This window comes from Solanum verrucosum, unplaced genomic scaffold (genome assembly GCF_900185275.1).
Source record: "Solanum verrucosum unplaced genomic scaffold, falcon-dt-bn FXZP01000009.1, whole genome shotgun sequence".
NCBI lineage: Eukaryota > Viridiplantae > Streptophyta > Magnoliopsida > Solanales > Solanaceae > Solanum > Solanum verrucosum.
The window spans coordinates 2,800,306-2,813,115 of NW_026020231.1; the positions used below are offsets into that span (position 1 = coordinate 2,800,306).

At 33.5% G+C, this 12,810-nt stretch overlaps 1 protein-coding gene across 3 annotated transcripts; it reads left to right on the plus strand.

Annotated features, from left to right (window-relative positions):
- The first annotated feature begins 1,819 nt into the window (after positions 1 to 1,819).
- LOC125832710 (uncharacterized) lies at positions 1,820 to 9,598 on the plus strand. Of its 3 annotated transcripts, XM_049511926.1 has the most exons (8): positions 1,928 to 2,020; positions 2,397 to 2,481; positions 4,171 to 4,321; positions 4,411 to 4,464; positions 4,569 to 4,642; positions 5,146 to 5,263; positions 6,081 to 6,139; positions 9,306 to 9,598. In XM_049511926.1, the coding sequence occupies exons 3-8, from the start codon at positions 4,223 to 4,225 to the stop codon at positions 9,382 to 9,384; spliced, it is 483 nt and encodes a 160-aa protein (XP_049367883.1). In that variant the 5' UTR covers positions 1,928 to 2,020; positions 2,397 to 2,481; positions 4,171 to 4,222; the 3' UTR covers positions 9,385 to 9,598. The 3 variants fall into 3 exon arrangements, with proteins under 3 accessions (XP_049367885.1, XP_049367884.1, XP_049367883.1); XM_049511928.1 differs by lacking the exon at positions 2,397 to 2,481 and having other exon boundaries at positions 1,820 to 2,020; positions 4,173 to 4,321; XM_049511927.1 differs by lacking the exon at positions 2,397 to 2,481 and having other exon boundaries at positions 1,917 to 2,020; positions 4,162 to 4,321.
- Positions 9,599 to 12,810: the final 3,212 nt, after the last annotated feature.

Consider the following 12,810-nt stretch of genomic DNA (forward strand, 5'->3'; position numbering starts at 1 on the left):
GTGAATAATTGTATTTTATCTAGAAAATTTTTGACCGATTGTTTCTATCTTTTTCATTTTTGGACTTTGTTAAAGAATTTTTGATTGTTAATCAATTTTTTCTTTTGGTGATAATAACAACTTTATGGGTTTGGTGGTGATGGGTGGCGGGTGACGAACATTAAAAGAGGTAATTGAAGGTGGTGAAGAAGAAAAAATAGATATTGATAATGGTGGTGGTGATATTTGGTGTTGGGTGACAAAGAAGAAGAAGAATTAAAGGTGATATAGTGATGGTGAAGAACAAAATCAATAGTGAATGTGGGGCTGAATATGATTTTCCGATGAAATGAGAATTGAAAATTAGTGGGATTAGTGATGAAGAAGATATAATTATTAGAGAATTAAAACAATTAATTAGGGATTAGTTAGAGTAAAATATAGTTAACAAAAGAAAAGTTAATTAATAAAGGAAACAAAACAAAAAATTATAATTTATGACATGACACTGACGCATCGTTGATGTGGCAGCGAGTGTAATACACCACATAACGTAAGAGTGGTGTTACACGTCTCAGGGTTGTAATAAATTCACTTTTGAATAGTTAAGGTATGTAATAGATCACCATGATAGTTTAAACGTGTAACTAATTTTTCAGGACAAGTTCAGAGGGGACTCTATGTCTTTTCCCTAAACTAAATTAATGATCTTTAAATCTACCTCCTAGCTGCATAAATAGATTGACACTTGAGAAGTTCTAGATGAAATACAAATAGTAATTTCCGTTCTAAATCTTTTGGAGGTAATAAAAGAGGTATACAAAGATGTTTATATGATTATTTTCCCAAGTGCATTACTATACTACGCGCAAATATTAAGTAAGTATGTATTATTTGGTTGTTAGTGGGTATTTGTGCACTTTATGGATTGCTCGGAAAACAAAATTAACATTTGGTTTGGATTGATTTTTAAAAAAAAGTTTTTAAATCAAAAAATAAAAGTCAAACATTTTAAAGTAAAAAAAATAAAAAGTAGGAAAATTCTACTTTTGATTTTTAACTTTTTTAAATGTCATTTAAACTTATGTTAAATTATTTTTAACCTTGATAAATATTCTTAAAAACATAAAATAACTTTAAAATAGATTTGACCAAATTTTTTAAGTCCACCTAAACAGGCTCTAAGTGACGTCACTTAACATATCAATACTTGGTAAGTGGGTCATTAACTCATTATTACTCCCTCCATTCACTTTCATTTATTACTTATTTCTAAAATAGATGTTTATTTTTACTTGTCACTTTTGACATATCAAGAAAACATATTTTTTTTCCCTCATGTTTTACCCTCAACATTAAATACTTATTCTTCAAATTATTAGTGAAATACAATATCAAATGTATAACTAATATACATTGTATTGTGTATTAAGGTGTGATTGCTAATACCATGGATTTTTAGGTATTAGCAATGCAATAGTATTAATGCATGCATTAACTCAATTAAAAATCCAATTGCTCTTCAATACCTTTTTATATCTTTTCCATCATAATGGTGAAGGGTATCTAGGTAAATAATTTTTTAATGCAATGCATACTATTTTTAATGAATCAAATCAAACAATGCATAAAAATAATCTATGTATAATTAATGCAAATAAAACTAATATATATATTGCTAATATAAATATTACTAATACACTCTATTTAATATTATTTTTATATACTCTACTAAATGAGCTCTAATTATTTTCTAAATTGTATGCCAAGTCAAATAACGAGAAGTTAAAAGTGAACTGAATGAGTATTTTAGGTGAAGTAAATAACTAAAGGGAGAGAAAATGAAGGAAATATGCCCACAAGTACTCTTCTGCCCCCACTTCTTCAGTGGATTCAACGTGAAGAGAACTCAAAAGTTGATCAATAATTCTCAAAGAATAAGGGGGCATACATTGGCCATACCTCATAGACACCTATCCATCAATATTCAAGAATTGTGGAAATTTTTCAAGATTTCAACTTGAAATTTGTTTTCAATTAGGTAATTTCTCTACCACTTACTCAAATTCAATTATAGATTACATATTTGGGAGGTACTATAAAGTGGTAGTCACCATTTGATTTGAATTTCATACTAGCTCTTGAAATAGGTCTGGTTAATTAGGGTTCTTGAAAAGGGGAAAAGATGAAATTATGATAAAGGTGGAGGTTTTGGGTGTTCCTATTGATGGGACAGATTTAAAATCGAACTTTGTAAGTTAAAAATAAAGAATTTACTCCAAATGATTGTTAAGGAATTTGATTGGGTTTGAACATAAGTGATGAATTTTGGGGTAAATTATTAGATGAACCTACGAGTTATGAATGAAAGTATACATATTTTTGTAGTAAAATTGTTGCCTATTGTATGATTAAAGGTAATAGTGGGCTATGTAAAGGCTACACCCTGTGGGTTGAGTTGTTGGAGACTTGTGGTACTTCGATTAGCTAGGAAGGTACCAAAGATATGGAAAGCTAAAATCTTATCCACCGTTAAGGCACAACCTTAATTAGTCACTTGTTTCTCCTAAAAGAGTCAATATAGTTTACTTGATATAGGTGAATATGTCCTTCATTTTCTACATGCCAAACACATGACAATATGTCGAATATGGTAAAATACCTATATTCTCGTCCCACTTAAACTTTCTTGTCTTCACGTCTTACGTCTATTTATTGAAGTCACAATATTCATATTACTCCTTCGAGTTGAGTACTTATAATGTTTCGCATGACCGTAAATGTCTTTACTCGAAATCCTTACAAGTCATATGGTATATCTGTCTCGTGTTATAAATGAGAATAAATGGCCATATCACAGATCCACGTGTATATTTGATTTCATTGACAACATAGACATAAAATAAAACCAAGAACTAACGCTATCATAATTAGATAGCATGATTAAAGAAGCCAACTGTTATACAAATATCATACTTGAGAGTAAAAATGATTTTATCGTAATCTACTTGTCATAGGCCTTGAAGGCATCACTTGATAAAATCTACCCTTATCGAGGGGAGGGTTTCATAGGTTTTACTTGACACACATGTGTGACGTGATTCTATGCACATGATTGAGACTAGACCATTATAGTGAGCCTAAAGATTGTGGTGTACCCACCCTTGTGGCATCATTTGATTTGGAGTCAACAGGAATGTCATGCACTGGTTCCCCTGACTCGAGCCAATAGATGACATATATGTCCTGCGGGCAAGACCCTCATATGCGAGCCCACAATGGATTAAAATTATGAGTATGAAATCATAATCATAAGTATTTATGCAACACATGCCATACATTAACATAGATCACCTTTGTTAGGCCATCATATGATCATTTGTATTAAAATTTCCACAGGACACCACCTAGGCAAACTATTAGGTGATCTAAAATAACGAACAAGGTATAACACATTATATGTTAAGCAAATGGATGTCAAGTACTCTTTATTCATACTTTTAGTTATAATTTGAGTATGTCGATGCCCTGCTCGATCATACGTCATTGTATAGCTACGAATTCTATTAGAGGGTTCATGGAGAGTGTTAAATTATCATGTGTAGTAATAGTCTTAGTTGTTTATTGTAGTTGTTCGGCTAGATGTACAATATTGTTTATGTACAGTCCTTTAATATCGTCTTATGAATAGTAATTTCTCTCCACTTAGTACAGGTCAATTGTATAACATGTGTTCATAGGGTTCTTGGCCACCCCCTCTTGGCTCGGGGCGTAACAAAATGGTTGGAAGTTAAAAGAGAGAGATGGTAGCAAATATTTTTTATATTTTAAATAAAAATAATTTGAAGAGAGAGGTGGGCATGAATAGGAATTTTTTCCTATTTTTGTGCAAAATAGATGTATGGCTATTATATGCCAATTCTTTTTAGGCTTTTATTTGTTAAATATTTATTTGGCACCAATTTAATCTAAGAGTTGTATATATGTGTCAATTCATCTAAAAAATAGACAAGTTTGGGGAGGACCAAAAGTGCACCAATATTGCAAACATGAGGACTATTAGTGCTCCATGTGAAATTTTAAAAGATTATTTTGTGTCTTAACCCAAGAATAAAGAACTAATTTGGACTTTTTCTCAAGGATTTATCATTGTGCTCTGATTAATTGCAATAACTTGTTGAGTTTTCTGGTAGGGTGTAAGGTATTGATGATCCGCTGAGTAATAAACCCAACTCTCAACGAAATGTGGAGGCTAAGCGAATCCATTTTGGGGGAAAATGAAGAGCAGCAAGATAATCTGTTTGGTGACCAAGAAGCCCTCTGCTCTGTTTCCCCTTTACAGGTACTGTTTTTATGGACAAGATCCAAATTTTTTTCTCCTAAAACCTAAGTTGATGATTTATGGTGGCTTTCTGGATTTTGATTGTGCAGAGAGTTTATGGTTTCGCGGCTTGTCTTCTCGCTGGCTTTATTTGTATGTTCCTGGTATGACCACTTATTCAGTTGTTGTAATCATTCTACTGCCGTTTTCAGTGACAAATTCTTCAGCTGATTGTTGTTTTTCTCTTTATTTTACTTTTTGCATGCAGTCAATGATTGTGTTCATCAAGCCCATTAAATTTGCCTTGTTATTTACTTTTGGCAACATGTTGGCCATTGGAAGGTATGCCACAATCTGCTTGGTTATAGAAATATGAATTGTTGGAACTAATTAACCATGCAGTTGGTTGTTGCCATTTTAAAATTGTTAAAGATTTGGTTTTACTTCTACTTTGCATTGTGAAAAATGAATTCTGCGGGATATATTGTTTTGAAGGAATCAAAATGAAGTGAAGGTAAGATTTAAGAAGAAGTGCATTTTAAAGTCAAAATATGACCATTTTCTCCATTTTCTTTCATTTCCCTTTATTTCCTCTCATTTCTAATTCTTGCCAATTTATCCCTATGTCTGGTTGCTAGAAGGTCGGGCTTAGAAATAGAAATGTGTCTCTCTAACCAATAGCAGCAAATTGCTTTTGCATGGAGTTGCTCAAAATTTCCAATTCTTCAAGTATAACCAGTTTTTTAGTATCTGGGTAGATTTATGTTGTTGTATGTAAGCCATGCGTTTGAATTTCATTCATCTTACAGTTTATTGTGTTTTGAACTTGGATATTCTCATTGCAGCACAACTTTTCTCATTGGACCTATGCAGCAACTTTCAATGACGATGGATCCAGTTCGTGCCTATGCCACATCCATGTATGTGGGATGTGTTGTTTTAGCTCTCATTTGTGCACTCTGGGTAAGTGTCTTTTCTATACAATGGATTTATCTATTAGAGTGATCCTCTTCCTAAATAGTAGTGCTAAATAGTAACATAAGATGGATTATATATTAGAGTTCACTTCCTCTGATATACAAGGTAATCCAGTACTCTTTTCTTTGATTTGCACTCATCTTTTTTTGGGCATGTCACAAATCAGTTGCTCTCCTCCTTTTTGAAGGAAGACAATGCGATAATTCATACACTGCAGTAGAGATATCTTCTTCCTTGCCTAGTCTCCTTTCCAAGGTGAAGGTTATCGTGTAGGAGTTCCTTCTTTCTACGAGGAAGTTGTAGTTATAGGTAAATAAATATAGTGTTGTTAAAAATCCAATACAAGGAAAAAATTATTCTGCGTCCCAATATTCTTTTTTCTTAGATAGATAAGAGATCAACTAAACTAATGGTCATCCCTCCTCTCATTTCTGCTTGAGAGAAGATATCTAGAAAGTAGAAAGATATTATTATTATTATTATTGTTATTATTATTTATGGCCAGTTTGACAAGAAACCCTCTCTTGATATGAGAGGAAGATGACTTACATAGCGAGATAAATTTTGTTTAATAGTAGTTTTAAGGTGTTGATGTTGAAAATCTTATCCTAAAAGTGTATTATTTTCTTGCTATGTGATGCAAAACATTGATGTCCCTTTTACTGCCCTTGTTGCTGCTTCACATGGTCCAAGTATCAAAGATATATGTCACTATTCACTCTACCTTGTTGTGTTACATGCATTGATCATAGTTATCTGAAGTACAATCTTTCTTCTGTTTATTGTTTACGTATTCCTGCAGATCCACAGTAAGATTCTGACACTACTTGCAATCATATGCGAAATATGTGCCCTTGTCTGGTCAGTTGCTTAACTCCTTATCTATCTAGCATAGTTTTTCTTGCATGTACTGTTTTTATACAATCTACATCCTTTTTAACCTTATAAGTTACATTTTATCCCAAAAGTAGGAAAGGAGATGACAGGGTTCTAGTGTTAGGATAAAGCTATGTGTTTCCATCTTAAATGTGAAGTTGAAATTCAAATTTAATTGCACAAATTACAATAAGGAATTAAGGGGAAAATGTTTTAACAAATGTCTTATTTGTGGTTAATAGACCATTCTTTGTTGCTTGCCGACCAAAGCTGGGTCAAAAGTATCATTAAAAACTTGATTTTCCTTTAAGGATATCTCAGCATTGTCATAGTAGTACATGAGGTACGAAGGCATTTATCAATTAATGCAAAGATAGCACTCAGATCCGCTCAACCTCTCCGTTGAAGTTACATCACCACTTCAACTTATTAGTAGACTTGATTTTATTGTTTCAATCATTTTATACAGGTTCTTTCAGCAAAACTTTTTGGTGCCTAAACCTGCCTTACATATGTCATGTTGACCCGAAATTAGTTATTATTAGAAAGTGCTAAAAAGGGTCTCCATCTGTGATTTCTTAGCACCCATAGGTCAGATGGTTTTATGCTGAAATAGGTAAAAGAGTAGAGATAAGGGGGGGTTGGTATATTTGGAGCACTTATATGTCAAAGGGAGGATGTGGGTGGGTTTCTTTCGCTGTTTTGATAGGTTGAGGCAGTCCAGGCCACCGGATTGAGGATGAATGGGAAACTGGAGATATGGATGGTTAAAATGCTGCTTAACAATGTTGAGATTCCATGATCAGGTTTTCTTAGTACATGCCAGTAAATCTTGAGTAAGATTGATGAGTTAATTTTCACCTTCAGCTTTCAACTCGTTGAAGCTTGAGATATTCTCAGTAATTTTGTAAGGAATGTTCAGACTCTGACTTATCCAAAAAAAAAAAGCATCTCTAAAATCTGGTTAGTTCATTATGTTCATGCCACTATATTTGGATAACAAAGTCAAAAACTACTCTCATCATTTTCTCACTTTTCCTCACCTAACAACCGAACTTAGCTTCAAAGCTTGAACTGAAGGCTTTAGAAGCTAATTAATGCGTAGACAACACTGCATCATCTGTTGTACCATTTTAGAGGAGAATTTGAGTTAAGAGACTAGTCCAAAATAAGGAAGTGACCAATCTTTCTGTGTGGTAGGCAGCGAAGAGATGGTAAGGCTTTGAAGCTAGTACATTAGAAAGGGTGAGAAAGGAATTGACATAGGGTGGTAGATAGGCAAAAGAGCAACGCCCACCTGCACTCTGTGCAAAACTGAAAGCTTAACGCAACTGACATAGGTTATCAAGCAGCAATGAGAGTTGATGTTCTGTTTCCACCTTATGGCGAATTAGACCAACAACGAAAGCAACCCTAGTTTTTAAAGACTACCTACTCCCCCTTTTATTAGATTTCAGTGTGCTACTAGTCATCGTTATTCTCCGCTAACCAGTTTATCTGCCGTTCGCGATCATGCTTTATTTTCTTTTACAACAACAACAAATCAGTGTAATCCCACAAGTGGGGTTTGTGGAGGGTAGTGTTTACGCAAACCTTACCCCTACCTTGCAAAAATAGAGAGGTTGTTTCCGATAGACCCCTGTCTCAAGTAAAGCATATCAAAGTAGGTTTGAAAAGGAAATACAATAGTAAAAGAATACAAAAATGAATGTCACTATGCCTAAAATAATGGGGAAGAGAATGGTATCAACAACAAGTAATACAATAACTTAAATAAAGGAGACAATAAGTAAAAATAAAATCAAAGAATAAGATATTAAGAGAGTAATAATACCAACATTGATAAGGAAACTAAACAACACTTGACTACCTACTAACCCTTTTTCCTAATTCTCAACCTACATATCCTCCTATCTAGGGCCATGTCCTTGGTAAGTTGCAGGTGTGTTATGTCTTGTCTAATCACTTCTCCCCTATACTTCTTCAACTAACTCTACCTCTCTTCAGACCTGCTATAGCCAACATCTCACAACTCCTCATTGGGGCATCTCATTTTCACATGTCCAAATCATTTTTGCCTCGCTTCCTTTATCTTGTCCACCACAAAGGTCACTCCCACCTTGTCTAGAGTATTCTAGTTCCTAATCCTATCCTTTCTTGTACGCTACACATCCATCTCATCATACATATTTCCACTACTTTCATCTTCTAGAAGTGCGAGGTTTTGAACGGCATCTTTTTAAGTCTTGGTGGGACATCTTTATCACAAACAACATCGGATGTGAGCCTCCATGTCATCCACTCGCTCTAATATGATGTGTAACATCATCTTCAATCTCTCCATTTCCTTGGATTATTGACCCAAGGTACTTGAAATTTCCTCTCTTGGAAATGACTTGCGTATCAATCCTCACTTCTACATCTGTCTCGTGAGTTACGTCACTAAACTTTTACTCCAACGACTTTGTCTTGGTCTTGCTCAACCTGAACCCTTTTCAACTTGGAAAAAAAGAAGACATGTGAAGCTTTAGTTTGTTACCAGCTAGAGCTCCTGCCTTTTGATTTTGTTTTATTTCAGTTAAACTCCGGATCGGTTTCTCCTACTTGCTATTTCATCTTTATCCAAAATCACCATTAGCAGGCATAATTAAAACAGTCCCAGCGTGGAATTGATAAGTATAAGGGTTGAATCAGTTAATTTTGGTAGTTGAAACTAACTTACCCACTGTATTCTACCACTGGTAGCCAAACCCAACTTGTAGTGAAGCTGCTTCAACCAGAGAATGAACAAATTCATTTTTCCACCCCATCTCATATGCGTCCAGTACACTGGCACCCATTTCTCATACCGGCCCATCACTCCTCTTCCTCTGCACACACGTCAGTATACAGTATACTCCACTTGATTTTGTAGGTCCTACTTAAGACAAAAGTGGTGTTAGTTTGCTAGGTGATTCCTATACACTTGATAGAAAGTGATCTTGAAGAGGAAATGTTTTCTTGTTAACAGATATATGCACTTTATACATTATCTGAAAATTAAAGAAACTGAGAATTGAGAAAAGAATTGTTTTGAAAATGATTTGCTTGGAACTTCCCAACAACCGACCAGAGTTATCTTTACTATTTTGCTATATTGTTTGGTTTTCAGGTACAGTTTAAGTTATATTCCTTTTGCCCGTAGAATGGTTTCAAATGTCGCAATCCGCCTTTTTGACACTGAAGTCTAGTGGATTCTATGCTGAAGCAACATCACTCAGTATATTTTTGAGAGTCGTCTACTCAACTTGGAAGAGGTGCTTCCCTGCCGATTATTTTGAAGAGATAGATAATTCTTTTTGGTTTTCATCTGATGACAGACGGAACTCCACTTTTCAAACAGGTGTGAATGAATTCGTTTGGACAGTTAACTTTTATGCTGACATAGGTTGTACCCTCTGGTTTCTTTTCATTTCAGAAAGTTATGGTTGCTTTCTTCTTTTGCTGCCCTGCTCACCTCATAGTTTCTCCATGCCATGATTGACAAATGATTTCATCCCTCGCCCTCACACAGCAAATCTAATCATTGCTGAATCAAATCACACTCTTGATGTATATTTGTTCTACTTTGTTCTGTTGTCTTTCAACTGTTATGTTATGTTTTGCATTTTGAACAAATATATCTATTCTTTCTGATATGTAGTTGCTTATTACATTGGGAATGACTGGATAATAAAAAAGACCATGTTATTGTTTCTTAGTTGTTCGCTTATACTAATTTTTAGGAGGATGCTGAAATGATTATTCACCTTTACTTATACCCACCTGTACAATAGTTCATGTTTTTATGTGAATCCTTACAGTCGATATCACAATGCACCTATACACGAAGATGAAAAATGCCTTTCTTTTCTAACTATGCTTTAGAGTTTAGTGCTTTGGGTTCTTCCATAATGGTGTGTGTCAATCTAACCACCAGAGAATTAGTAAGCTTCATGCCAATGTGATAATCTTCATTGACCTTTTGCATTGTGGAATTGAAGTCTTGAATAGTATATTAAGAAGAGTAAATGTGGATGAGGATTTCTGTAGTTTTTGAAGTGTATTAGAACTTTTTATCTGAAGATTGTGGTTAATTTTTAGGTAATACAAAAGGAAAAAGTGAACAAGCATTTTCAGATAGTATTTGTTACCCGAATATTGACTTACGTAGTTGGTGGAGCGTCAATTTCACATATAATATCCACTATATACAAAGTCACAAAATTAGTGAGTAAAGTTTAAGTTACTTTAATGGGGCGAAAAATAGTTTTGGATTAGTTATACTTTCTGAAAAAATATAGGTACCAACTGATAGTAGTAGTAGTAGTCCTTCAATGGCTGATCCATAGCGATATGTGTTATGTTATTAACTATATACATATGCCGGCTATTGTTTTGGTGGACGGCTATACAATAGTGTAAACATCCCAATTAAATTATGCCACAATATCGACAGTCTTCCCTTGAGATTCACGTGATAAGTTTCTAGGTGTTTTAGTGAGGAGAATAAGATCTACAAAATTTAACTATTGGAGTCATCTCAAATCCTTTAGTACGAAATATGTATGTACATATACGACGGAGGTGTATATAACCTTTTCTTTACAAATTTGTTTTTGGTTTTATACTTTTTTTGTGACTTCTAATTTTACATGCAAGACATGAAAATGTGTGTCGCCTAGTGGTCAATAACATGTTCAAAACTCAGTGGAGACAAAAAACATTAGATGATTCTTCTCATCTGTCCTAGTCTTGGTAGACAGAGTTTTACCTGGTTGTGTTTGCATGATCATCGTCTTTCTTTTCAAATTTGAAGGGTCATAATCAAGATGAGTGCTACACAATTATGTTTGCTACATCTCAGGATCCATATAACCTGCAAAAACACCAATTCCATACTGCTTCCTCCCCAAATATATCACTCACATTTTATACTTTTCAGTTTTGGGTAATATATATATATGAAAAATTTGTTGGTATTATATATGTCAAGGACAAGGTCTCTTATTAAACAAATCAATGTGCTAGGTCTCGAACCTTTAAGTTTCAAATTAGCCTGATATTTTAGTGGAAAAGGATAAACGAACGGGTCCATTATCCCTGAATTTTGAATGCTGCAATTCATAATTCTAAAGGTACAGTCAGAAACTTTGTTCATATACTTGCAAAGCTACAAGAGCCTTTTCAGTTCTAACCCATGATTCATCCCTTTATAAGTTTATATTGTTCAATTTATTATTATATTGTTCTTTCAGGGAAGTGACAAAATAATTTGCCAGTTAAGGACAGTGATCATTTAACTGATATGTACTACTATTCATAATTTTTAATTATTGCTAGTGTCTCACTTTTATTTTATTTGAACTGATTTGTTTAATGTATTGGATATTCTATGGCTCTGCCAATGTAAGTCAACAATACTACAGTAAATGATTAGTTGTATAAATTGCCATATTTTATTTCTCTTTAAATAATAGATTAATCAAAGTTTTCTTGTTTATTTAACTAAAATAATGAAGTACTCACATAAATTTAAAGATCTTTTGAGCATTGTAATTAAATGATAGTTTTTTTAATGGATTCGTTCTCTACGACTGTATTCTTTTTCATTGATTTTTTTTTTTTGACGGATTATTCATTTTGGATCTTGACTGTGACGCCGTTAAGATGCTTCCACTTTTTTTTTAATTCCTAATTGTTTGTTGTTAGTAAAAAGATAAGTTAAGAATTTACGTCAGAGATATGTTAGAAAATATCCTTCAAATAAAAATTGGAAGATAAAAATAAGATCAATGAAGAATTGTCTTGTTTGTTGATAGTAAAAAATAAAAATTTATTGCTAAGTTATAGTTAATTAATACACATTCTGAACCACGCGATTGTGAGGGGAAAAAGACTTGGACAGTCGTTGTAAGTTATAGTTAATACACTTACAACGAATGCTTCTGATCGTAACAAAAAAATGCACAAGCTTTTGAACTTAAGTTGAAAAATACACGGTATTAATAATTAATTAGTAAATGTAAGCAATTAAGAATAATATTTAAACAAACTGAAACCATTCTGACGATGAATTTTGAAGAACGTGAAGGACATTTTTTCTTTTACTTATATGACTAATATTCTACCAACACATAAAAATGTAAATTTAATTATCTGAAGCATCGCCGAATGGGAGGAGGGGAGGGGGGGGGGGGGGGGGAGGTGGGCAAAGGCAAATCAAAACTTTATAAGCTCTATGGGTTCAACCACCAAGGTTCTTAGCATTAAACCCGTTATATTACTAAAGTTATGACTTCATGGATGCTATTTATTTTAAATTTTTACACATAAAAATACTAGATTCAGATGAATTCACAATGCAATGGATTAGTTCAAAATTACCTTAAGCAGAATATACTAGACAGTAGACACTGCAACTGTTCAAGGAGTTGTAGCATTACATACAAACATTCCAGTTTAGTTTTTGCTATATGACAAACTCGATGCTACACAAAATGCGAATGTTTACAAAAAGAGTTAAATTTACCATCATGTACAAAATAAAATTCAACCATGAGCAATTTTGCCAGCTTCATGATGATCATTCACAAAAATAAGCCATGTCAAGATAACCGTCTTAGTGTTCAGAAAAA

Bases quoted from the DNA above. Each gene is read 5' to 3' on its own strand.
- LOC125832710 (XM_049511928.1), top strand. From the start codon at position 4,223: ATGTGGAGGCTAAGCGAATCCATTTTGGGGGAAAATGAAGAGCAGCAA. The intron at 4,322-4,410 runs GTACTGTTTTTA...TTGATTGTGCAG, and splicing joins GCTCTGTTTCCCCTTTACAG to AGAGTTTATGGTTTCGCGGC. The intron at 6,140-9,305 runs GTCAGTTGCTTA...TTTGGTTTTCAG, and splicing joins GAAATATGTGCCCTTGTCTG to GTACAGTTTAAGTTATATTC.